This window comes from Pteronotus mesoamericanus, unplaced genomic scaffold (genome assembly GCF_021234165.1).
Source record: "Pteronotus mesoamericanus isolate MK-2021 breed Mesoamerican mustached bat unplaced genomic scaffold, CSHL_Meso_final contig_78, whole genome shotgun sequence".
NCBI classification, from domain to species: Eukaryota; Metazoa; Chordata; class Mammalia; order Chiroptera; family Mormoopidae; genus Pteronotus; species Pteronotus mesoamericanus.
In genome coordinates, this window is record NW_026555258.1 from 27,799,570 (window position 1) to 27,826,574 (window position 27,005).

At 48.7% G+C, this 27,005-nt stretch overlaps 1 protein-coding gene across 1 annotated transcript in view; it reads left to right on the forward strand.

Moving 5' to 3' along the window:
* The first annotated feature begins 383 nt into the window (after positions 1–383).
* The window catches only part of GABBR2 (gamma-aminobutyric acid type B receptor subunit 2), a 331,202-nt gene continuing 304,580 nt past the window's right edge, over positions 384–27,005 (forward strand). Inside the window, exon 1 of the mRNA XM_054584622.1 lies at positions 384–701. Coding sequence (XP_054440597.1) covers positions 384–701 — 318 coding nt within the window. The remainder of the gene's footprint in view (positions 702–27,005) is intronic.

Below are 27,005 nucleotides of genomic sequence, written 5' to 3' on the forward strand. Positions count from 1 at the left end.
CAGGCCAGGCTCTAGGAGCTGCCGCCGAGCAGCTCCCGGCGGGAGAGCGGCTCAGAGCGCGCACGGGGGCGGGCGGAGGCGGCCCGGTTCTAGGCGGCCGTGCGGGAGAGAGGCGCGCGAGGAGACGCCGGCCCCCCTCTCCGCGTTTGCTCGCTCGCTCCCCGCCTCCCGCACTCCGCTCGCTCCCACCCCTTCCCAGCGTGATTGATCCGTCACGGGCGCCGCCGCTGCCGCCGCGGCCGTTCTGAGCCAAGCCGGAGCCCGAGCCGAAGCCGGGGCCGGCGCCATTGCGCGGGCGCCGCGGGGAGAGCTTGGCGCGGGGCGGCGGGCCGGGCCAGGCCATGCGGGCCGAGTGAGCCGGCGCCCGCAGCCCGCGGCGCGGCATGGCTTCCCCGCGGAGCTTCGGGCAGCCCGGGCCGCCGCCGCCGCCGCCGCCGCCCGCGCGCCTGCTGTTGCTCCTGCTGCTGCCGCTGCTGCTCCCGCTGGTGCCCGGGGCCTGGGGCTGGGCGCGGGGCGCCCCCCGGCCGCCGCCCAGCAGCCCGCCGCTCTCCATCATGGGCCTCATGCCTCTCACCAAGGAGGTGGCCAAGGGCAGCATCGGGCGCGGCGTACTTCCCGCGGTGGAACTGGCCATCGAGCAGATCCGAAACGAGTCGCTCCTGCGCCCCTACTTCCTTGACCTGCGGCTCTACGACACCGAGGTGAGTGTCCGGCCACCCGCGCCGTCGGGGCTGTGGTGGGCAATGGGGGAGGGGAGTGTTGGACAGAGGCAAGCTTCGGTCCTTGGGCAGAGTCCTGATTGACCCGTCCGTGCCTGCCGAGAGCATCGCGAGCTGGTGCTCATGCTCACCCCTGGAGTCCCACCGGGCTGGGCTCGCACAGCTGCTACCAAGATTTGTTGAGCATCTCGTTCCTCTGGGATTGTATGTGTATGTGTGTGTGTGTATGTGTGTGAGGTGTAGGATAGAAGACTAGGGTCTCCTTTAACCAGAGGAGTGGAGAAGGTGGAAACTGGACCGCCCCAAAAGGCCTGCAGTGGTTGCCCCTGCCCAAGTCCCGCTGGTGGGGCTGTGGAGTGCCGGGTGGGAGGAACAGGCGCAATGACTGCAAACTGGGCCACCCTGTTTGGAGAGGCCACGGGCCTGCTCGCGGTCCACCAGGAGAGCCGAGCCGCGCTCGGAGGTCCGGAGGGCTCCGAGACCCTAGGGGCCCACGCGCGCAGCAGGGCTGGGCGCATGGTGCGCGCCAGCCGCTCTGGGTTCGCACCGCGCGGGCAGGTGTGGGGCCTCTGGCTCTGCAGCGCTGCTACCTGGAGGTGGCCGGCGCTGCCTGTGGCCGGAGGAGACCACCTCGGGTTAGTTGCTCAGAGAGTGCCCTGAGGAAGTCTCGCCCGGGGGTGCGCAGGGGTGTCCAGCTGCGCTGCTGCTGTTGGCTAGGCGGCTGCAGGCGCAGTTTCTCCGGGAGCAGACTTGAAGCACAGACTTGGAGCGCAGCAGCGGGCTTGCCCTCCCGGCCGCTTTCTACGAGGGGAGCCGAAGACCCGAGAGTTTCCCATCTCAAGCCCCCTCCTCACACCCTCGGCTTTGCTTCCGACTGAAGCCCCAGCGCGGACCTTCACCGCGGATAGGGTTTTGAGGTGCGCAGAGGGGGCTTGGAGGAGCGATTGCCGGCCGCGCGAGGTCGGGTTTGCGAGTTTTTCGGACTAAGCGTGCCTCTACGCTCCGGCCGCAGAGTCTGGGACGCGGCCTGAAGGGGGCAGTGATTTCCTGTGCAGTAAGCTCTGTTGGCACCTCTTCCACCGTGCCAAGCCTGGCGGAGGCTCTGGGCTTGACTCGGGCTTCCTGGGGCTCTCCAGGCACTTAAGCTAGAGGCCAGGTGTAGACCTCGTCGTAGAGGAGGGTCGCGGTGCCACGCTGATCGTTCGGCATGGGCTTTGCTTCCTTCTCTGTCTGGCCCTTTTTTGGTCCCTGGAGGAAGGGCAGAAATCTGGATTGCATCTCATTCCCCGTCATCCCCCCTTCACGGATGAACCAGCCTGCTCTGTACTGTAAATAAAAGGTGAAGGAACGGGTGACAGCTGGTGGCAGCGCAAAGGCTGCTGCAAGCCAGGAGGCTTCCTCTGCTCTGGGAGGGTGCAAGCTGGGGGGCTATGCAGAGCTAACCCGGGCGTGAAATCATTTTTGAATGACATTCCCGAAGCCTCCGTCTTTGCCCTAGCACTTCAAGTTCTCTGGGGTGCTTGCCCTGCACATGTAAATGGAGAGTAGGATGCAGTTACTCCGAGGCATGTCTTCTCTGCACTGTTTCTCTGCTCCTTCCATACATAATCTTTTTGGAAGGGACACGGAAGAGCCAGTTCTTTGGAGACAAAAACATTTGTAGACAGGGCAGCTCTGCTTGCATCATCTCCCAGTATTGTCAGCTGCATAATGTTTTCATCATCAATTTATCCCTTCAGAAAGCTTCCCTAAAAAGAGATTTCATATTAGCTTGCTTATGGCAGTAAAGCGATGGGTGCTTGGTTTCAGGGTATTGGTTGAAGCTTTTAATTTTATTTTTCAACTGTGTCTTGATGACTTTCTGGGTGAGAGAGCCCAGAGACCCCAGGAGGAGGCAGTCGGAAGGCTCTTCAGTTTGCGGGACTGGGTAGGAAGCATTGGGAAGGAGGGCAGGGGTACTATCAGCCTCAGGCAAACAGGATGCACCTCTAGCTCTGAGAAGGGCACATAGCATGGGCATTGGGGTGGGTTGGACCTGGGTGCTAGTGAGAAACAGGTTACACTCCCCCTCGGTGACCTTGAGGAGGTACTTACTCTCTCTGAACCTAGAGTTCCACATATGGCAAAGTGGAACTATTAGATGTACTCTGCAAGATGGTGATGTGACGCTTAAGGGAGGTAACAGGCCAGAGCAGAAAATGCTCTGAGCTCGCAGGCTCAGAGGCCAGCGCTCTGTCTGGCATGCTGTAAGCACTAAATAAATGTTTCCTGCCTCCCTTCCTTCGGTTTCCTCTGGCGTGGATTCACAAGTACAACATGGAGACTTTAGGTGTGATAAAATGGTCACAGCTAAAAGATTAGAACTGCTTATTTGTTTTTCTTGTTTTTGAAAGCTTGTGAAGAATCCCTGAAGTTATCACAAGAAAAAAAGAATTCTGGCTTACATTCAAATAATTATGTTATCTCCTGCCATGAGGTGTCATGTTTGGGAGAATAGAATGCCCAGGTGATATAATACCTAATTTTTTTTAAGTGGTCCATCTTTAGAGTAGATGTAGTTTCTCTCTGAGCTGAAGTAAAGGAAGGATCAGTCTGTAATTGCAGCAAATTGACAGTCATCTGAAGGGTGTTTAGGGCCTGTGTTTGAGTGTCTGGGACCTGTTTTATTCAGATGGGCTGTTGTCGACTGGTGTACTCCCTCATCACTTGCTGGCTGTGTCACTTGTTGAACACAAGATGGATGTGGTGAAGCAATTTTGGCTGGCTTCGCTGACGGTCGCTGGATGTCAGTCAATGGCTGGAGACGGTGGGCAGTGAGGATGGCCCTTCCTCCACACAGCCTTCAAGGAGATGGAGGTTTAGCAGGGAATGGGTTAATCTGATCATTGACACAGTTTGTCTGAATAAAGGAGCCTCCTGCATGCGTTTATCTATGTTTGACCCTCTACTGTAATTAGAATAGTAACAAACTTTTAAAGCCCCATGCAGAGGCATGTGTTTGTAAAAATGAAACATCTCAACTGAGCATCTGCTAGTCAGGACCTCTTTTTTCTGGTGGACCTCAAATCACTTTAGCAAAGACTTCTTTATGTATTCCAAGGAAGATTTGAATATAAAAACATAAGCAAGACAACAGGTAAAGGGAAGCATCAGAAACCCTATAGAAACAGAAATTACTATAACAAGAACCTGAGTTAAGATGCTCATTTTGGAGTATTAAATTTTAATTCTGAGCTTCCTGGCAGTCAGGGTAAAAAGGTAAACATCATAGATTATATTTCTTATATGTTTGATTAAAAGACTCTGAGGGACAGTATTTTTTTAAAAAAAGTTTTGCAGGAGATTCAGAAATGTTCTGCATGTGGTTGTTTCTCATTCTTGGTAATCACATTAATAAAATAAATTATAACCAAGAAATGAAATTTTTAATTGTTGGCTTTTTCGATTTGATTAATGTTCACTTTAGAAAATGGAAAATTATGGAGAAACATTAAGAAAAATAATAGGTTCCCCTAACGTACCTACACTAAGATAATCACATCTAATAATTAGCATTATTCTCTTCGAGGTGCTGGCGTTCACTATTTTATACACGTGTGCCCTTTTATATTTTGTTTCATTTAGTTAACATTATGTCATGGGTATTTCTTCACATTCTCAAATCCTCTCTGCAAAAATGATTTTTAGTGACTGTGTACCATTCTACTCTTTGGGTGCACAAGTATTAAATCATTCCCTTCTTGTCGGACTTGTTTTCCCACTTGTTACTGTTTTAAATTATTCTGTAATAACCTTAGGAAAAATCCAGGAGACAAAGGAGCACATTTCAGGCATGCACCTCTCTCCCGGGGAGCCTGCCCTGATGCAGGGATCCAGAGAAAAGCTAGCGATTGGTGAGCACGTCCTTTCCTTGAGTGGCTTTGCCAACTATCTGTTCTCTCATTCATTGTGCTTTAGAAGGGACCCAAATGACTGTTGGAGGGAGGCCGAGCTTTACAAGGAGGTCTGAGTACAGCTCAGCAGGCATTAATTGAGTACCTACTGTAGTTGCCGGTGCTGCAGAGAGAAGTAAAACCCAGCCCTGGGCTCAGGAGAGGAGCTGTTGCATAGGGGAGAAGAGAACAAGCACATATTTGTTATTTTCAGCACAAAATAGTGACCGCGGTGAGGGTTGCATAATTCTGTGAATATACTAAAAACCATAGAATCATATACTTTAAAAGAATGAACGTTATGATCTATAAATTATAGTTCAATAGAACTGTTGTTAGAAATAAAAAGATAGAAAATTACCTCTTTTAGGATCAGGCTCACATCTTAACAACCCCACTGCCCACTTATGGTACCTGGCCCTTAGTAGGTATGAAGGACTCTTAGGTCCTTAGCAGGTGCTTAGGACTCTCGTTGCAACTTTAATTGGTTCAGATGAGTGAAAAACCCTGGAATAGACTGTGTGCAGGCATGGCTGAATCCAGGGTCACAAGTGACACCTTTAACAAATTCTCACCCTCTCTTAGCTCTGATTTCGTCTGTATTTGACTTCGCTCTCAGGCAGGCTCTCCGCATGTGGTGGCATAGGTGGCCCTGAGCAGCTGCAAGTTCACCCATTCCCTGTTTAGAAAGTCCAATAAGAAGAGTGTTTCTCTCCCAAGTGTTTCAGCAAACGTGCCAAGACCAATTTGCATTGACTTGAATGGGTCATATGTCCATCCCAATCACATGACATCTATGGGCCTAGGACATCGATCGGCCAGCCTTTCATGGACATGAGACTGGCAGTTAACAGTGAACATGTTTAGGTATTAGATCCTACAGTCTAGAGATACAGGCATAAGCTTTAACTATTCAATAAATGTTGCATTTACTTCGGTTGCTACCTAGCTTATACTCAAAGATTAAGAAAATGTGTTAATTGCTTATAGTCAAAGATTATAGAGTTTGGTAGTCATGTCCTAGAAGTCCGCCTGTAAAGCAAGTTCTAGGAAAAAGTGTTTAAAAGTATACTTTGCTTGAAATAATAGAAAAATATGGCTACTTAAGCACAAAACAGTGATAGTTTAAACCGGCAATTTTCAATCAGTATGTTGCTGATTGTAAAACATACAATACTTGGCTGTTTAGTCAGGGGCACTGGCCTCTTTCTCCTTAAATTAAAAAAAAAAAAAAAATGAGAACATTCAACTCAACAATAGCTGTCCAGTGTGAATGAATCAAAATTATAGCTATTTTTTGTCAGATCCGCAAAAAATACATTTTTTGATGTGCCGCTGAATTTTAGTAATTAGTTTGTGTATGCCATGAGATGAAAAAGTTTGAAAAGCATTGACTTACACAATAACAATAGTCACAAGACATTTATTTCTGCCTTTTGTTTTAAAGATAATGTTATCGATGCACAATCGTGAAATATCTTGTAAAATCTTGATTGACTCTTCAACTTAGTTAGATCACCCAACCACAGTGACAGAGGCACCAGACAAGATGACAAAGGAACTGAATTAATCAGACTAAGGAAAACCCCTGAAGCTCACACCAATCAGCTTTGCCTATGACCCCTAACCCTCACTCTTTTCCTTTAAAAATCCTTGAATAAAAATTATCAGGGAGTTCAGATTTTGAACACTTGCTTGCTGGTCTCTTCGCTGGGCGTCCTGCCAGTACACTGCCTTCATTTCCCCATTGCAAAACTCAGTGTTCAGTATTTGGCTCTGCTTTGTGTCAAGTGGGCATACCCTCTTTTGTTTGGTAAGAGAGGGAGAGGGAGGCAAGGCCAGCCCCACCGCTCTGTATGAATACAGAGCGAAGAAGAGGTGATTCCTCAAAGGACGTCTGAAGCTGTTCAAGGGGTGTGGATATCAGGTGGGTCTGATCACAGATATCCACAAAGGCAGGCACTGGGGAAATGCTAAATTCAATAATGAAACGATAGATACCAGGGACATTAAGAGAAAGAAAGGGAAGATCATATCTAGGTCAAGAGTCTTCTGGATAAGAAGTAAAGATAGCCCTGGAAGGTGAATGTAATGTTGACACAGAGAGGCAGGGGCTCAGGGAAATGGAGACTGGATCTCAGGAAGGGCCCTCAAGATCACAGGACGGAGGCAACAAAGTGTGAGCAGTGTTTGCGGAGCAGGGACTTGTGTTTTCACCTGAGTGCAGGGTTTGTGGAGGGAAAGGTAGCTTGGTGGTGGGTGTGGAAGGCCTTGACTGCCTTGTCGAGAAGGTTGGATTTTACTCTGGAGCTGTGGGAGGTTTTTGAACACAAATGTGCGATGATCAGGGTTGGCAGGAATGCAGAGGCTGGTTAGTAGACAAGTGAGCCTGGCGCCCCAGAAGCCAGGATACTGTTCTAGCGGTTGAAAGGAAAGATGCTGAGCCTTGAACAGAGAAGGAGAGGCAGTGAGGGGATGTGGAGGAGAATGGGTAGCACTGAGACCTGGCGGGGCAGGAGGGCCAACAGAGAGGGAGCCGTGGGGGTGGGAAGTATCTGGCAGGCAAGGCAGTCGCTGTAGGGGAATAAGGAGAGAGGGTCCTGGCCAACGCCCACTCCAGAGACTTCAGTCCCCCCAGCTCCTGGTGCCTGTGGCATGAGCTCCTTCTGTCCCTGTTGGGTACCACTTACCTGCTTGGTGACCTTGGGCAAGTCACTTTGCCTCCCTTTCTTCATTTATAAAATGAATCTAATCTAACTGCCTTATCGGGTGGGTGGGAAATAAATGAGACCATCCAAGTAAATCATCAAATCAATGCCCGGTACATTGTAAGTTCTTGGTAAACATTCGCTGCTATATTATCACCGTTATCATTATTCCTGTACTATATGGGGTTAATTATGCTGACCTCACAGGGCTGTAATAAGGAATAGATGTAATGAATGTAGAACTTCAGAACACAATGTAAATGCAATGCAGTGCTATCTGTAATCTTGTTTTCCAAAACTGGTTGCTGAGAGGGATGTCGGGGAAAGAGGGTGCGAATCCGAGATCTTTATTAATGTGTATCTCCCAGCACACCTTCCACTCTGGCATGTGGCACAGCCACGTTTATCTCTCTCCCCCGCTGGCCTGGAGCTCCGTGAGGGCAGGGCCCGTCTGATGCCCCCGTGTCTTGCGTGCAGTGGGTGTCAGCGAATGTTTGCTAAGCTGAACTGTAAGTGAATAAGTACGAATCTGATTTCTGAATTCGCATCCCACAAAATGAATGGTTTTCTTCAGATCTCTTCCCCTGGTCCTTCACCCTCCCGGCCCCTGCCACCACGGGACTCAGGTGACCCCATGTATCAGGGTGTATCAGATTTGTTGCCCTCTGCATCTTCCCACCAGTACCAGCTCCTGAGTTTCCCTGGTATGAGGGCAATGCCCGTAGCTGTGCCCGCCCCCGGCCAGTTCCTCAGACCCAGCCAGACACCCGTGGGGAGGGTGGGTGGAACTAATACACTAGGGCCTGTTTAGCACTTGGCATGGGGCTAAGAGTTCTGGCTTTCTAGCTGTATCTTTAAAGGGGTGCCCTCCATGTGTTTGGCCTCTGCTCCTGTGGACACACAGTAACATCGGCTTCTCCTCACAGAGATCTGAGATCTCAGTAGGGAAACGAGCCAGCTGGAAGTGCAAGATAGCAGTGCAAACAGAAGCACTCTTAGGATGGACTAGGCTATGCTGCGTTAATAAACAAATGCTGAAATCTCTGCGGCGTAGCCCAATAAAATCTGTATGTCGCTTACCCAAAGTCAGTGTGTGTCAGAGGTCCTCCTGGGTGGCGCTCCTCCAAGTGGGAACACCGAGATCCAGGCAGTTTCGTGTTGTGACTCTCCTACCTGTGGCTTCGAGAAGACAGGGGTGTGGAGGAATCCATGGGAAAGGCAGACAGAATTTGTAACCATCCTTTCTTGGGAGCAACACATGTCATTCCCACACATATTTCATTGACCGGAAACAGTCACTGGTCAACCTCGTGGGTGGGATATGTAGAAGAGCATGTGGATGCCGTGGACACTTGTCATTCTGGTCCTTCAGGAGGTAGATGCCAAGATGGATTTAGAAGTGCAAGAGTTCTTGGGGCTAATTCCTGTGAAAGGGCAGGTAGGGAAACCCTCAGACCAAGATGCTGTTCTAATGCCTGTGAAAAGCGAGGGGGAAGGAAGAAGAGTTGGGTGGGAAGAGTCGCAGATTGGGATGCAGCTCTCAGAAAGGTGTGGCCAGCCCAGTGGGGTGCCCTGGGGCACAGGTTCCCATTTAAGGGTTTCCGTATCGTGCCAAATGAGTGAGGCTCAGAATGCCTGCCCACTTCCATCTTTGGCGGCGGGCTGCCTGGGGAGATTGTGCCCTTCGCTTAATTACATCTGGAAGATCTGGAAGCTACAGCTGAAGGCTGTTAGCTGACTGCACTCCTCCTGGAGGTTCTCTCTTCAAGGAAGAGCTGAGTGGCCCTTCGAGATGGCTGCCGCAGATACTGCCTGTTCCTGCTCCAACAGCCCAATGCTTCACGCTCTGATTGAAAGAACTTTCTGCCAGGCTATGCTCTAGGTTCTGGGATGGATGACACACAGACCCTGCCCTTGAGCTCACTGTCTAAACAAGTGGCCAAGACAGAACCCGTTCCACACAGTATGGTCCAGCCATGGAAAGAGACAGCAGAGGAGGCTGGGAATGCATGCCCCTTCTGGAGGTAGCTGCTCGGTCATTCCCTGTGTTATTTGGGAATGAAATGTAGGTGACTTCTTACTGCTAACTTTTCCGGTTATTTATTTTGGTTCTAGGAAGGTGAGAAAATTAAATGGCATAGTTTGCCCAGTGAGCATCTGCATTCATCTGCTGCTTTATTTTATTCTTATTCTCTCTGCTTATGTGACGATGTGCGGTGAGGCTGGTAGGATGCTTTCCTCTGTGTACCTTTCTAGGAATGAGCCGGTAAGCCAGGCTGAAACCGTGGGAGTGTGAACCCCGTATGGGGCCGGCGGTCCGGGTACTGGTGGTAGGTTAGCGGCTGAGACCATAGGGAATTCTTTGCTCCTGTCTGTGAATCATCATGAATTGAGGATCTGTGCTCCGTTGTAAGCTCCAAGAGGGCAGGCACTGGGTATGTCTGGTTCCCTTGTGGCCCCGCAGGCACTGTCTCAGCACAGAGCAGGCGCTCAATAAATATTTATTGAACAAACAAATAGATCTAAAAGCTTGGAACTTACTTAGCTCTTCGATTCTAAGAGGATTTATGGGGTATAGTTTTATCAAATTGAGGAAGTGTTTTGTATGCCAAACCATGTGAGGTGAACTTCCTACTTGCTCTTTATTCGTTCTTTGGTGACTTTGGGGACGCTATTCTCGTGGAGTGCAAAGGAGTACATGTTGGAGGTTCTAAAAGATTATGTGTAAGGCTGATGTGAGTCTCCTCTCCCCTGACAAACATGCACGGCATCCTCCAAGGCGCATGAAAACCTAAGAAAGGTTTCAGCACCTGAGAACTATGATGGTTTTAGGAGATCGATATATTAGAAAATACTCTAACCAGCAGTTGACATAAGAATCAGGTACTGACATTCCACTTCCACTTCCACGGAGCATGAGAGCCCATAGAAGCTGGCCTGGACTATGATCCTAGTAGAAATTATAGCAATAAAGCCAAGTCATCAGCCTTGGTGAGCCAGGTAATCTAGTGACAGGTCTGGTTACAGTGAATAAAGAGGGGCCTCGGGATCCCGTGAACGGCAAGATTTATTCCATCCTCCCTGCTCTTGGGCCGGAAGCTTCTGCTCTTCATCCTTCCGAGGTCAGGGCTGACTCAGGGACTGGGTAAACTCAGTCTGGAGGTCACCATCTTCCTGGTCTGGTTTTAGTTCGGACCCCAAATCTGATCATCAAGTTTATTAGAACTGTGTACAAAGTAAGAGTAGATTGGTTAGGAGCTAGCGTTTAAGGGTCTGAGAATTCTTGCTTAAGTAGAGGACAACATTGTAGCACCTTTTGGGGCTGATTAGGGTATTCTTTTGCTAATTTCTACTTTTCTAGTGTTTTTTTTTTTTTTTTAACCGTCTACAATCCTGGAAGGGTAAAGTGTCATTGTCATCTAGAAAATTAGCAGTAGATCCAAAGTACTGAGTAAATGGAGTCATCTGTCTTCATCAGCGCCCACGTCCTGCGGCGGCTGGCTGGAGCAGACCCCTTCTCCTGCCATTTGGCAAGGACGTCATCAGTCACGGTTCTGATAAAATCTAGCCACGAAAGGACTTTGTGAAGTGATACATTATTGCTGCTCTCATGCTGCAGGGTCAGGAGGTAGAAGAGAGAAAATGATATTTTCGTACTCTGCTCATGATCCACTTGACTCGGTTCAGAGGGAACTGATTTTGAAAGCAACAGCCATCCTTTTAATACTCACTATATTATCTAAATCGCTCTGTTTCCAGGACTAGCCATTCACTGAAACCTTTCTGAGAACACCCAGGGTTGTTTCAGGGGGCCTGGCAGGCGAGCCTGGGGAGCGCACTTCAGGACGTGTGTTCAGAGCCCTGCTCGCGCTCCCGCCCTGCCCAGCACCGAGGGCCTTGACTTTGACGGAAGGAGAACTGACGCCCTTCGCTCCACAAAGCATCCTCCGGGGCCCAGCTGACCCTTCTGAGCTCACTGGACTCTGTGAGTTCTAGAAATATTGGGAAGCCCTTAGAGAACTTCTGATTTTGTCACACACCGAGGAAAAGGGAATGGAAATGCTTAGTTGCGGATGTGTAGGAGAAGGAAAATAGAATATAACAACAAATCACCTTTATCCTGTGTTTAGTGTGTGTCTGTCTTTACATCAGGCGCTTTGCGTCATCACTCATTTAATCCTCACAACAATCTGATGGGGTAGGTACTGTTATTGTCTGCATTTTACAGTCGAGGCTTAGAGAGGTGAAGTGACTTATTTAACATCACAGCCAACCCAGTAGTGAGCTGGGATTTTAAACTGGGTGGTCAGACTTTGATCTCTACAGATCAAGCACTGAGTGAAAGAGCGTCTCACATAGTTGTCTTGCTCCCATGGAAGCAAGTACAAGTTTTGTCAGCAGCTGGTGCTTTAAAAAAAAAATTTGGTTAATTTCACCCCACCGCTTGCCTCCCCTCCTAATTCAGCCCCATCCTCACCCATTTCCCTGTCCGCCCACTCAGCCACACACAGCCCGCGCTGTACTCCCTAGTCACTTCGGGCCTGTCTGCCTATCCACCGGCTCACACAAACCTGCTCTCTGCTCCCCTTGTACCTGCAGAGCCTGTCACCTCCTGTGTCTGTGTGCATCTCTCCTGTTAGACTTGGGTTATCTCAAGGGCAGCAGTGCTGCTTCCTTTATACGCGTGCACGTAGCTCCTACTTGCTACGCACGTACTCGGTGCCAGGCCCGGGGCTGGTTAGGGGTGTGAAAAGATGCTGGAACAGCCAAGCTCTCAAGGCGCAAGGGGAGGCCGCCGGGGGTCATTACCCTGCAGCATGAGAAGTGTGACAGTGCAGCCTGGGGCAGGTGCAGGGGCTGCCCCAGGGTCAGGGGACACTTAGGAACGCCGACCCAGCGCTCCGGTTAAGTGGCTTCCCGGCCTATAACCCTGCAGGGGCTCACGGTTGTTCTGGGAAGGGGAACAAAACTATTGCTGGTGGCCTTGGATGCCCTGTGGAGTCTGCCCTGCCCACTCCCCAGCTTCTGTTCTGAGTACTGTCCTCCTCCTTCTGGGCTCAGACACGTGGTCCTTTAGTTTCTCGGGTGACTGTCCTCCCCGCAGCCCAGGGCCTTTGCACAAGCCGTTCCCGCTGCCTGGCAGGCTTTTGCCACCTCTCTTCATCTTTAGATACCAGCTCAAGTGTGCTTTCTCTAAGCTCCCTGATTAGGAAAAATCCCGTCATGTTTTCTCTAAGAAACACAAACCTGACCTTTCTGGTGCTTACCACAGCTACGGTTTTACATCGTTTGATTGACTGGTCGTTGTTGGTGTTCCCCTGTTCACCAGGGGACTGTGAACTCTGTGAGTGCAAGAATAGGTCTGTCTTAGTACAGTTTCCAACACATAGTAGGTACTTGGTAAATGTTTACGGAATGGCTGAATGGAGGAATGCTGAGGGATTCATGAGGCAGAGCTGGATGTTTATAGTAGCTTGTTCTGTGTTGTCCCATGCCCATGCTGTGCGGGGAGACTGCGCGCCGTGGAAAGAGAGTCACACTGGGAAGACTTGTGTGTGCCTGCTGGCACTGTTCAGCCACCGAGCCTCAGTGCCCTCACCTGTGGAATGGGGACATTACTTTCTCAGCGGGTTATTTTGAAGATGGAGCTAAAATATTCTTGGGAAGAATGGAGCCTAGGGAGCCACACTGAGTAGGCATCCACTGAATTTTGCTTCTATTTTATTATAATGTATATGAAAATGTAAAATGCTGTGTAGTCACCTAAATACTGGATCTCACCAAAGTGGAGGCCTATGTGTTTGAGGCCGACGGAGAAGGGAGTGATCTGTGTCTGAGCGTTCTTGGATGAGTTTTCTAAGTGAAGTGGTTGTGTCTAAGCCCCATCCATTTTCAGAAGAATCTTTGGTGCCCGGAGAGGTCGATGGCAAACCTCGGGCCTCCAGGCAAGGCTTTTGTCCCAGTGAAGTCCTCGTAGCCCTGTGCTGTGACTGCTGGCCATCGTCCGCCAGCTCAAGTGGCTGTGAGTGCAGTCCCGCCAAGCGCAGAGCACTGGGCCTGAAGCCGTGCGGCGAGATCTGCGAGTGAGTGACTGGAGGCCCGTGTCCGAGCACCCGGCGTGGCCCCTGGCACACTGCGAGTGCTTAACAAATGCTCGTTGCATGAGTGGCACTAAACACAATGTAAACTATAACAATTTTGGATAAAATCATGACTGGGCCTCTACATGGAGCAGAGGGAGAAGACATTGCCAGGCATTTGTGAGGAACGGTTGCTCCAGTTGAGCACTGGACTTGAAGGCAAGAGAGAGGCTGCCTGGTGTTCCTGTGTGCTAAGAATTCATTTCCCTTCAGGTTTCAGGGACACGTCTTTTAGCTTAGAGTGGTTCAGCAGGGTGGTTCAGTGGAAAGAACTCTGCGCTTGATGTGGGTGACCTATCTCTGATACTAACTAGTGGATGACCTTGAACTAGTCATTTAATCTCTCTACACACCTTGGTTTTATCATCTATAAAATGGGAACACAAGTGCCTGCCCTGCTTCTCCATGGAGTTATTGTGGCGATCACTGGAGAGAGGATGGGGAAGTCAGGGAGCTGAGGTTTCTTGACCCTCTCAGGTTGTCTCACAGAAGCATCTAGAATGAGACGTAGTTAACATGTCTTCCTCTCAACTATCAGATGTCTTAGAAAGAAGGCCGTCTGTCTTTGGCAGGTGTCAGATGCAACACGATCCACAGCCAGACTCTCCAACAAGGGTCCCAGGGCAGAAACTCGGGGGCGTGGGAGTTAGTGAGGCTGTCTGCTGTGGGTAGTGATTGGGGATCCAGACTAACAGTGGGGGCCCAGCCCTCAAATCGTGGGGGTTGGTAGGTTTGGGGGCTGGGGAAAGATGGGCATGCCAGCTCGAAATAGGAAGTGCCCAGATGGGGCCAGCCCATAGCAGCCTAGGAGTTGGTGGCTGGGATGCCCACATAAGGAGCTAATAGTGCTTATTTTCTCCAAAAAGAGTTCTGGCTCTTCCCAAGCAGATGTGAAGTATTTGGTTGAGAATTCAGAATTCTGGACCTAGCCAGGTGGGGATGATGAGTTTGGCTTGGGAGGTTTGGGGACCCTGGTTGCCTCCCAGCTACCGCATCCAGAAGAGCGCCCAGTCAGCCCCCAGTGGATGCTGGGATTTTAAAACCATCCAGCTGGCTTTGCCTTGGCCGCTCATGATCCTCTGCGAGCCGTGGCCCCGGCAGGCCCTAATTCCAGCCTCGTGGCTCCACAGTGGAGAAAACAAAGTGCATATTCCTTTTTGAGCCCCTACGACGCACCGGGTGCTATGCTGGGTGCTTTCACGTGTACGCCCAAGAAGGCAAGGTGTAGTGGGAAAAGCTCGGACTTTTGAGCTAGAGAGGCCCAGGCACAACTCTCAGCCCTTCTGGGCGACCTTGGGTGGGTCACTTCTCCTGGGGCGTCCCTTCCCTGATGTGTAACGTGTAGGTTTGATAGCAAGCCACCAGCCTCATTTTGAGGACTAAATAAAATTAAAGTGTATGAATCTGGTGCCCAGCGGGTGTTCAGGAGATGCCACGGAGCGGGGAGCAGGGTCCCCAGTGGGGACGCAACACACTTCTGTTCTGGGATGTGGTGGGGCTGGAGAATCGCAGGACTGGCCTCTGAGAATTGCCGTGGGTTCTGGTTTCCATGGGTGAGGACCTCCGCTGTGTGTGAGTCACTCGGGTGGCCCTTTCACTGCACACTTGCAAAGCCGGGTGCCTTGCAGTTCCGGGAGGTGGGAGTAACCGGCTGAAGGCCTGTGCTGGTCTGCTTCTGTATTCAGATGGCATAGAAGCCCCTCCCTTACTGTTAGGAAGCTTCAAGGTTGCTGGGACCGGTGGTCCCATCCAAAGAACAGAGGGACCTCTGGGAGGGAAGGGAATGACTCTGATTCCTCCCTCTCTGGGGTTTGAAATTGTTAGAACATGTCCGAGGGGTAGCATAGCCCTGAGGGGGACCTGCTGCAAGAAAGGACAAAAAGAAATTCTAACGAACTTTAGCATGGGGTCCTGGGGCTCCGGGTGTCAAGGGCAGGCTGGTCTGGAGATTGGAGCTGATGCTGGATTCCTCTGCTCCCCTGACACCATAGCCGGAGGTGGGGTGGTCCTGGGTACAGCGACCGTGTGTATAAATGCAAACTGAAGGTGCTTAACGTTGATCATTGTAATCCTCAGTTTCGATCTTGTCTCTGGCACAACTGGCCATCTCAATGGCCACCATGGCAGCCGGGCAGAGCTGAAGGGAACAGCGTGGCAGTGGGGACTGCTTCAGAGGCTGAGCTCAGGGACACCTCACGGGGTACAGGTGAGGAAGAGGCACCAACCCATCAGCACAGACTGCCTGGGAGTCTGTGGAGCCCTGGGGCCAGGCGGGCTGGGAGAATGCCTGAGCTGACCTAGTCCTCTTGTCTTTGAACATTCAAAGAAATGTGACCTTATTTGTACCCCAGTCTGGTAAAGTGTAAAGTGCAGTTAGTTTCTCATTTAGTTCCGATAATCTTATGTTAGTAGGTACTAGTCCAACAGTTAGACAATAAGGGTTATAAATTTTGTGCAGTGCTAGAGTGCACTCTTTTTTCCAAATGTATCATTCAGTAATACCTGGTAAGAAAAGAATTCTCCCAATAACCCCACTTATAGATGGGGAAAGTGAGGCATGGAGCGAGGAGCCCGAGGTGAGTCACAAAGCAGGGGCTACTGAGTCAGCAGACTCGCAAGCTCAGTGCCCTCGGCACCACCCACAGTGCCGGGTACACCGCATTCTAGCCAGAGGGGGCCTGTGGCCCTGGACTCCTGACTGGATACGCAGGGATCCGGCCAGCAGCCGGGGAGTCATCCATCATGGCTGTTCCTGAAAGCCCTTCGGATAAGCCCCCCGGATAAGCCCCACGGAGGGTGGGATGGTCATAGATGGCGAGGTGTGTACTCAGATGCTATCAGCTTCGTGGATGACAAAGGGCTTCCTCTTTCATCCTCCAAAACACGAGAGGACTGTGAGAGGTGGCCGTCTGTAGGGGGGAGGCAGGCGCTCCAAGCAGCTGGAAATTTGGACCAGCATCCATACTGCAGGCCACCCTCTCGCGGGCCACAGGGGAGGGGCGACCTCGTGCTAGACATTGAGTTCTGTTCAGGAACAAGCACAGAGCACCTGCCTCCCTGCTGGCTGCGGGCATTTGAACGTGGCTTACCCGTGACCCCTGCCCTTAGGGGCTTCACAGGCCGGTGTTGGCAGCCCACAGGGAAGTAAATGGCCCTGGCAGAGAGCTTAAGAGTGAGCGCTGACTCTGGAGCAGGACTGCCTGGCAGCCGCATGTCAGCTGTGTTAATCTCGGGCAAGCCACTTTATTTCCCGGGCCCCGGTGTTCTTATCTGTACAGTGGGGGGATGATCGTAGTACCTACTTCATGGGATAGTTATAAAATTAAATCAGCTAAAACTTGCTGAAGACTTCATCCGCTGCTCGACAGTAAGTGCTATTAAAGTGTTTGTCAAATATAATGAATGGTATGAGGCTCATTTAAATATATTCTTAGGAGAAGCACAGTAAGGACGATAGGAGCATGAAGCAGGGGGGTGCTGACTTCTCACTGGATGCAGCCTGGGAGGGCTTCGCAGAACAGGTGACCTTCTAGCTGACCTTGAAGGGCAAAGGTGGAAGATGTGGGAGGACTCTGTGGGAGGAGGGAACTGCACTAGCAAATGGAGAGGATAGTGTTGAGCCATTTGTGGCAGGCACATAGGGGATCGACTGCAAGACACATTATGGAGAAAGAGCTGGGAGATCTGGAAAAAACATTTTTGAACCTGCAGTGTCTGAAAGCATGTATTTTTAAAATCATTTAGTACTCACCAAGGACCTCCTGCAAGGTCCTGGCTTCTAGGACTTGCTGTCAGCAAAGAGGCTTCCTGTTGCTAAAGCTGGAGGAAGCACTCTGGTTTACTTGGGAGCTGGACAAGGTCATCTCCAGGGACGTCACACAGATTGGGGCACAAAGGAAAGGAGGTGGATCAGGCAGATTTGGAGTTATCTTGGCACTGCCACTTCCTGGGGTGTGGCTTTGGGCAAGGCCCTAATCCGCTGAGCCTGCTTTTCCATCTGCACAGTTGGGATGTGGGCACCGTCCGGGCAGGGTGGCCTGAAGGCAGGGAAGAGAGGACTTACCCCAGAGAGCCCCAGCTGGAGCTGTGCTCACCGCAGGTGCCTGAGAGCATGTAACGGGCGGCGGGGGCGGGGGGTGCGCCCAGCCCTGTGTGACACTGCTCAGGGTCAGGAGTGGGTCTGCCCTGAGACCATTCAGATTTTAACAATTGAAAAATGACCCCGGGTCTGAGGAGGGCCGGGCAGTGATTTCAAAGCTCACTCCAAGTTCCGTCTGTAGGTGGACAAAACAGACGCAATCAGATTTACGTTTCTCTTAATGGCTTTCTTAATGAAGGGAAGCAGCGGGTAGCAATGATTCGCACTGGAATGAACTGCCCTAGACCCCCCGCAGCCAGAAGCCCGGTTGGCAGGCCCAGCCATGAGGTCTGAGGACAGAGGACTGGCGCTGATGTCCCCAGGCCTATCTGAGGGTGGCCAGTCTCACTGCAGAGGTTTTCTCTGGGGTGACGTGGGGTGAGCCACAGACTGTGTTGGTCCTGGGGAACCTGTCTCTGAGTGTGGCAAGATACCTGGCAAGGATTAGGCATCCCCTCTGTCCCCTGAGACAGAAAAGCTCTGGTGGGGGTCGGGGGCGGCTGGCCTTTTAGATTCCGGGGACTGAGCAGACCATCGTGAGAGCATCGAGGTCTTGCTGCCCAGGTGGGACGCCGAATGGCTTCTCTTTTGAGATCTGCCACGTCCCAGCCCTTTTCCAGACTGTCACGGCTCACTTCCCGGAGCAGTGACGGGGCCGTTCCTGACCCCCATTTGGATGGAAGGCATTCTGAACAGAGCGAGGCGGCAACATCCACTGATAAAGAAGCTGATGTATGAAGACCGAGTTAGATTTTTACTGAAATGGATCTGTTCTGGGTGTTTAGGGAAAGAGAGTTGTATTAGCTTAGGGGACGCTGAAAGGAAAGAAAAAGATGTGTTCCAGATACAGACGTGGATCTTAGAATGCTCCGCCCCAGGGTCTCTCTGTAGGAATTGGTTTCTCTGAGCCTCGGCTTCTTCATCTGTAAGGCAGGGAGGGTGCCTGCTCCGGCTCCCCTGCCCCGACAGGTGATTTTATGTTTAAATCAGATAATGGTGTTGGAAAGCCCTTGGGAAAAGTCATGATAGGACTATCTGAGCTTGTTAAGTGTTTTTATGAGGGAGCCCTACTGCGGCAGTTGCCTGAACATGGGGGAAGGAAATCAGGAAAGCTACAGAAAAAGCCTTGTCGTGAAAATAATAGGGACTGAAGTAGATCTCATTTAGGTTTTAGGAAGAAGTAGGACAGTAGATGTAAAGATTGAGCTATCTTTTTTTTTTTTTAAGTCAGAATTGACTTTTCAGGGCAGAAGATGGGCAGGCGGATTCTTTCATCCTGGGTCAGGGAGGACTCAGGAGGTCAGGGTTGATGTAAGGCCCACCCGAACAAACAAACAAATAAGTCCTGCAAAGATTTTCTCATGTGGTTCGGATGTGTATACGTAGCCAGTTGAAAAGCTTTCAGACCTTTATGTGGTATAAATAATCATCATAGGCATGATAGTGTTGGGAAGGACCAACAGGGCCACAGACGCCTACCATTCTGGCTCCTCTAGGGAAAAGCCTGGCTAGGAGACTTCTGGAAAAGAGAATATTTTAGAGGATGGCACTGGGCCGTCGGCTGGCTGCAGAGTTTGCCTTCTCCAGTCCAGTTCTTCCTGTTTGGAGCTGTGTAAGGTCCTCTGGAAACCTGGGATGCGGGGATCCTGCTTTATTGTCCGGGCGCCCTGGCAGCAGGCATGAACTTGCCTAGTTAAACCACAGCAGGACCCACCGTCAGCACCACCAGCATTTTCAGAGCACACACCACGGGCTTAGCCTCTATGGTAAGCACGCTATGGCAGTAAATCATTGACATCTCATTAAGGCCCTACAAGGTAAGCGTTTTATTGCTGCGCTCCTGCCGCCCCCCATTTTTCAGATGAGAAATCTGAAGCACAGAGAGGTTTCATAACCTGCCTAAAGTTACATGGCTAGTAATTGACTTATTCAACCCCAGGCAGTCTGATGTTAGGGCTCACACCCCTAACCATTATGCACCACTGTCTTTGTGTCTGGCTTTTAAAGGGACCTCAAAAGATGAAGTAGTCCAGTCGCCTGCCTTCACACAGGTAAACTTGTCATTATCCCCATTTTACAGATGAGAAAGCTGAGGCCCCATGTTATAGACTGAATGTTTGTCCACAGTAGTCATGGTCTGATTCTCAGTGTGTTGGTATTTGGAGGTGGGGCCTTTGAGAGGTGATTGGAAGCCTTTGGGAGGCTCTTCCCTCATCACTGGAATTGGCACCTTTATAAAAGGGACCCCAGAGAGCTCACTTGCCTCTTCCACCATGTGAGGCTACAGCAAAAGATGGCTCTCTATGAGCCAGGAAGCAGACCCTCACCAGACACTGAAGCTGCTGGTGCCTTGACCTTAGACTTTCTAGCCTCCAGAGCTGTGAGAAGTTTCTGTTGTTTATAAACCACCCAATCTGTAGCAGACCAAGTGGATTAAGATACCCAGGGAAGAAGGGAGCCTTGTTTTGCTAAGCAGCTCAAGGATTGCAGGAGAGCCAGGACTAGGACCTGGGTCTTCATTCCGATAGTGACCCCCCGGAGAATATTTTGCCCTGCCTTTTGTGTGGCTTTCCTCTTTCTCATGGCCTGAGAGCAACGTCAACATCTGGTGCAGATTGGGCTTTTCTTTCTCACCGCTATCATGCTTTGTACTCTCCCCTTCTAGAACCAGCCTGTCTTCTTATTGTTGCCAGGGTCACCCGGGCTTCAGGACCCTCCCCGGGTGAGCCCCTCCGCAGAGGGGTGGGTGAGTGTTGCAGGCAGGTTGGCAGGAACCTTCACCAGCTGTGATTCCAATGGGGGCGCTCAGACAGTGGTCTGAACGATTAAGAAAGGAAGTGGGGATCTCTGGGGGTCACTCTGATTTCTCCAACCGCTTACCTGCTGACTGATCTCGCTAGCTCGATTGAGGAAGTTACTAGACTGGCTAAGTCAGGGGAGCTGGGAACTTGGCAAATACGAACTCCATGCAAGTATTTGACAAAATCTTTTGTAACTTTTCAATCAGGTGGAGAAGATGGTCCATTTAGGTTCATCTGTTGTCTGATTTCTCAAACCCAAAATGTGTTAATCTGCAGGTAGTCTGTGGTGGTTGTCAAAAGGACTCTGTTGTTTGCCTGGGCCGTTAAATGATACCTTTAAAAGAAGGTATGTATACTTTCTTTAATCAGTGATTTGAATGAATAAAATCATAGAAGTCATACTGGTCAAATTTTGCTGATGATGTCAAGCTAGGAGGATTAGCAAATATTTTGGATGGCAAGGCCAGAAAACAAATTTCCTCTTGTTACATTCACCCCATTGCTCTAGGAGTCTACGATTTCTTTTTCAGGATTCACGGTATCATCTGGCACATGGGTTCAGAAAACTAACTGCTTAAGGACAGGACAAAGTTGATGAGGCTTAAAGGGAGCTGGTGTGAAAAAAGACCGAGGCCCTAGCTGACTGTGATGCATTATCCCTGGAGGGAGGGAACCGCTGGGACTGCTCAGCGCCTGTATTGATGTAAATTCAGGCTGGGCAGGGTAGGCTGGAGTCCCTGGGTCGCTGAGAACGGGCTGTCTTTCAGGGCACGTGCTGGGAAGGACAACGCCAGTGATACTATCGAAGATGTCCACAGCCTAGAGAAAAGCTCCTATTGTGTGACTCTGGCTTTGTCTTCAGCAGCCCTCCTCCCTCAGCTCACCTTCCCTTCCATAGATGCTTATTAAGTAAGACCCTTGCATGCCAGGCACTGCAGTGGGCCATGGTGGGCAAACCAAACATGGTCCCTGTCCTTATGGAGCTGATGAGCCAGTGTCTTTCTGCAACACGTGTGGGGGTAGTTTGTGTCAGGGGTCTATGGTATGGTCCCGTTAGGCTTCTTGTGGGTGAGATCCGGGCATCCTGAAGTAGGCATCCATGTGGCCAAGAGCTGGCAAACACACACAGGTGAGACCAAATGGAGGAGTCAGAAGTAGAAGGGTCATGCTGCTGAATCGTGCATTCTGCTTTGGATGGAGCAGTTTGGGGAGGAGGAGGTGATGCAGCCGCTGGCTTTGAGGAAGGCACAGAATGTCATCCTTAGGGTAGGGAATTCAGGCAGCGGCCATCGCCCGGGCAAAATACAGACCTGTGAGGAGAGCAGCTATGGACGGGGGTAGAGTTTTTCTCTACCACAGACGTTGTTTTCACTCTGTGTTTTGGGAAAACATGATTGTAGAGTATGGCAAAATGTATTTGGTTTTGATCTTTTGTGATAGATCCATTATTTTGAAATCACAAGCCTCCTTTTCCAGAATGAGGACAAATGTACTGAGGATCGATGGGTATCATTGAGTGCCATGAGCAATTTCCGTTTGGGGACTTTAGTCAATATCATGCCAATAGAGTCTGTCTTCACTGTTGGACTTTTTCCACCTAGGAAGGGAAATGCACACTTAAAAGACCACTTACATCTTTGGAAAAATCATGCTAATGACAAACTTTCATATTAGGAGAGTTTGTATTAAAAGAAAAAAGATAACTTGTAGTGTTTTTATGTTGTTATAGAAGTAATTTATGTTTATGGTAGAAATATTGGAAAAGGCAAATAAAAAGAAGGAACTGAAAATCACTCATAACCCCACTGTCTGACATAAGCACTGTTGAGATAGTGGCGTGTATCACCACACTTTTTAAAAAATAAAATTTGGTTTATCTGCTGCTTGTTCCATGTTGTGTTTTTTCTTTAACTCTGTATCATGAAGAGCCCTCCAGGCCATTTCAGAACCTGTACTCCCTATTTTTAAGGGGCCATAGTGAATTTGGATAATCTTCTGTTATGGAGCATGCGGGTTGTTTCCAGTATTTTGTGTGTCTAAACAGTGTTGCAGCATACAGCCTTGAAACAAAATCTGTATGCTTTTCCATGATTAGCTCTTTAGACTCCAGCACTGGTTGAGCCAGAGGGTATGCTAAACTTTAGTATTTTAATAATTAGCTCTCCCTGCCACTCCTGAAGAGCTGACTCTGGACCAGAATCAGGTGCTTCTATATGCATCATCTCATTTAGCTTTCATTACATAGATAGAAACTATTTTCATTCCTCTTTTGAGAGAAAACATTGGAGGCTTAGAGAGCATTAGTAATTTGCCCAAGGCCTCAGAGCTAGGACCGACAAGGGATCAGCTCACTCAGCTGCCCGGCAGGCACCTTATGAAACCCTCATGTAGCCAGAGGTGGGTGGGTGGGTACGGGAGGAGGGGAACTTTCCTGGATTATGTAACTGCGAGTTAGTACTAAATAAAAACAAAAACAAAAGCCCTGGCCGTTGGGCGCTTACTAAGTTTTTATTTTGCACTTCTTTCTTTATCAGGAAGGTTGAATATATTTTAGTATGTAATGAGCCCTCTGTTTTAGTGAATTGACTTGTCATATCTGCTGCCTATTTTTATTAAAATTATAGTTCTTACTGATTTGCAAAGTTTTTTATATATTAAAATTCTTCCCCCCTCCAAGTATGTGGCACATATTTTTTTCTACTTTTCTCTCTTGCTTTTTAATATGTTTATTTTTTAACATAGGAGTTTTTAAAAACTTCACTTAGCTAGATTTATATCTCATGGTTTCTGCTTTTGTCGTCATACTTCGAATGTCTTGAAAATGTTCCGTGGCTCTAGAATAACCCACTTAGATTTTCTTTTGGTTACACTAATGGTTTAATTTTTAAATTTTTAACTTTTTGATACATTTGGAACTTATTTATTTATGATGTGAACATCTAATATATTTTTCCAAATGGTTAATCCACTGTCCCAATATCATTTGTTGAATAACTTATTTCTCCACTTACTGGAAATAGTTGCTCTATTTCTGAATTTTCTGTTCTGTCCCATAGGTATGTCTGATGCTTTCTGGGTCAGTGCCCCACTATTTAAATCACCTTAGCTTTTTATTATACTTTAATATCCCATAAGACCATCCTTCATAATAGTACTTCTCAAGGATTTTCTTAACTATCCTTACCTGTTTATCCTTATGCTAGAAATTTAGAATCATTTTGTTGAGTTCTAAAATAATAACAATAAAGTTGATATTTTGGTTGGAATTTGGTGAACTTAGAGATTGATTGGGGGAGAATAAAATTTTTTATGGTATTGAGTCTTCACATTCAGGGACAGGATATATCTTTTCTTTCATTCTTACCTGTCTTATATCTTTCTGGAGAAACTGATAGTTATTCATTCATTCAACAAATATTTCTTGAGCAGTTCCAGACATTGTAGCTCTTGTCATATAAATCTTACTTGTTTCACTAAGTTAATTACTCAGTGTTTTATACCTTTTTTTAGCATTGCGAGTGTTATCCCATTACTTTATAGTGGTTCCCCTTCGTCGCTGTATTTTTTAATTATGGCTGGTATGTATAAAACTTTGATTTGTGAATATTACTTTCATCGCCAGCCACTTAATTGAATATTCCCATTGGTTCTAATAGCTTCCCATGGGTTACCTTGGGTTTTCTAGCTAGGCAGTTATATTACTTGCAAGTAACAACAGTTGAGCCTCTTTCCAATACCTTGCTTCTTTGTCCACAGATTGAATTGTAAACTTTGAGGACAGAACTGGGTAGAAGTCATATGCATATTCTTGGTCCATGGACTGACTGCTCATTTCCTATTGCCAGGCACACTGGCTGTTGTCTATGAGCGAATTTGTGTCCTGGAGGTACCTTCTCTCTCATTTACTAAGAAGGTTCAGTTTTGTTATTTTAGATTAGAAATGAGTGCTGAATTTTATTAAGGGCATTTTCAGCATCTCTGTATGAACTGTTTGCATTTCAAAGGGTCATTTCAGAGGGCTGGAGGACGACTTCATACCTGCAGCTGACTACACATCCTTAGAGAGGGGGACTGTCCTCAAGGTCTTCTACCCTCTTTCCTCCTGGTCGAACTGAGACCCCGAGGAGAAACAAAACCATCTTAGTGCTCCCCTCAGTAGGTGCCTGATCAACGTATATTGGAGCCAGTGGGTGCATAAAATTGGCATGAATTTTAGGAGGATGCCAAAGATTCCTCACAATTCCAAGGTGGGATATCAGGGGAGTTTCCCCTCCTCCTGTGCACTCATTCTCAGGCCTTCAATAGGAGGAGGCATTCCATCCAGTTTTCTAGATGAGGTTAGTATCATGTTTACCTCATGGAGGAACTGAATTACAATGCTATAGACATTTAAATTGCGGGCCATAAAGTGCTCGTCAAGTACTAATTGCAGCCTTCCTGAGCTCTGGTATCACCAACCTCATGATTACCCCGGCTGCTGGGGTGGCAGGCAGGCTTTCCAGCAAAGCACCTTGCATTAAAGGTGCTGCTGGGACTGGGTGGGTTTCGTCTGGGGAATTAGACCTGCTTCCCAAATAAATAAGTGATTAGGGTGCCAGGTGATGAGCTGGACAGTGGTTGAAAGTGTCCTCAGGGCAGTATCCGTGCATTCATCTGAAACCCAGGTGTTCTAAAATTATTTGGTTGAAAATAGTATGATCCAGTGAAAATTAGGTCCAAACTGATGAGCTGGCCAAAAATGAATAGTCCTTAATACTAATTTCGGTACACTGTTTATTCAACAAATATTTTTTTTGGGGGGGAGGTTTTATTTTGTGGGGGTTTTTTACCATATTTTTTTATTTATAAATCATGTTTATTCTATTACAGTTGTCTCAATTTTCCCCCTTTAATTCAACAAATATTAACCATCTACTATGGAGCAGGTATTGTTGTGGGCACTCGGGGTATGTTAGTGTACTAAACAAAGGTCCTCTGCAGAGAGCTTGCATGCTAGTGAAGGAGACAGATGAACAGTGCCTAAATGAACACTATATCTTAGCTTGCTGGTCATAAACTGTCAGGTGATCTTGACACTAGAAAAGTGAAGTAGAGTAAGGGGATGAGTGATAATGCTAGGTGCTAGGTGAGCTCTGGTGTCTAGAGAAGGCCTCTCTGAGGGGCCTTTGAGCAGAGATTGAACAGAGGAAGAGTCCCTGATGTTGTGAAGTCCACGCCAGTGCAAGAGCAGCTGCGGGGGCCTGGAGGCAGCTTGCTCAGCGAATTTGAGACCCGCCAGCAGGCCCTTGGGGCTGGACCGGAGTGACAGAGTGCTACAGATCAAGCTGCCGGGGTAAGGGCTGGATCGTCAAGGTTTTATGGCCATGGTACATTTGAGGATTTTGAATGAAGAGATTACGTGATTTGACTTGTGTTTTAGGCCCACTTTCCACGCTCTGTCTTTAGGCATTTTGGGTTCATTTATCAAAAAATAATTTTTTGGGCAAAGCAGGCATAATTGGCCAAAAATGACAAAGATATAAAAAGATAGAAAAAGTAGCCAACAATCACCACAAAAACCAGAAGAGAATTCTGAAAAATTGACAACAGTGCTTGAATATCTGTAAGATGTTGTAAACCTGTCTCAGATGCTTTCAGATTATTAATATGGGAAAAGCCAATGAGTAGGACTCCTCATTTTTGACCATATTGTTGTCTGGATCAAGCCTTCGGCTGTGCTGGGGCTGGCCAGTACGCAGTTTGCCAGACACCTCCCTTTGGTCAGGAGCCTGGGGCTGGCATACAAATGGCTTAGAGCCATCTTCTTCCACTGAAAATAACCACTGCCGATGGCAGGACTTGGGCAGTGGTCATTCCGTTGGACTTCAAATAGTGCAGTAGTCCTCTCGGTCATGGGAAACAATTGTTTCATCTTTAGGGTTATTCCTGTTTTTTCATAGGCCTGTAAGGCAGGACAGTTTGCACTGAGGGCTTCTGTTGAGTGAATGACCACCTGAGGCCCTGGGTCCCCATGTGGAATTCTTTCCTTTGCACTATATGGGCCTCCTGTTCTCCTGGGCACCTTGTCCACCTCTGTTCTGTTAATAATATGACGACCTATTTCTGTTTGTTGGTCCAGATAAGTTGGGACTTCTTTCAGGCACTGTGTGTGGGTTATAAGTAAGCTGCTGTCACAAAGAGACCCTAATATACAGTGGCTTAAATACATTAAAATTTTATTTCTTCATCAGCCAACAGTCTGGTTGATCTAGGCCGGGAGAGCATCTGCTCCACAAGGTCATTCAGGGATCCAGGTTCCTTAACTCTTGTTGTAGGATTTGTCCTCATTGATGTGGTTGGAACATGGTCACTACCACATCCGTATTCCAATCCACCAGAAGGGGCAGGGGGAAGAAAAAGTTCCAAAGTCCAGAGCAAGCAGCTTGCCTTAAAGCTGGAGATGATCCAGAAGTTGTATATATCACTTCTGTTCAATCCCATTGTTAGAAATTAGTCACATGGTCATACCTACCTTCAAGGGTAGGATGGTTACATTTGATCTCCACTTAGATGGCAAGTGCCTAGCTT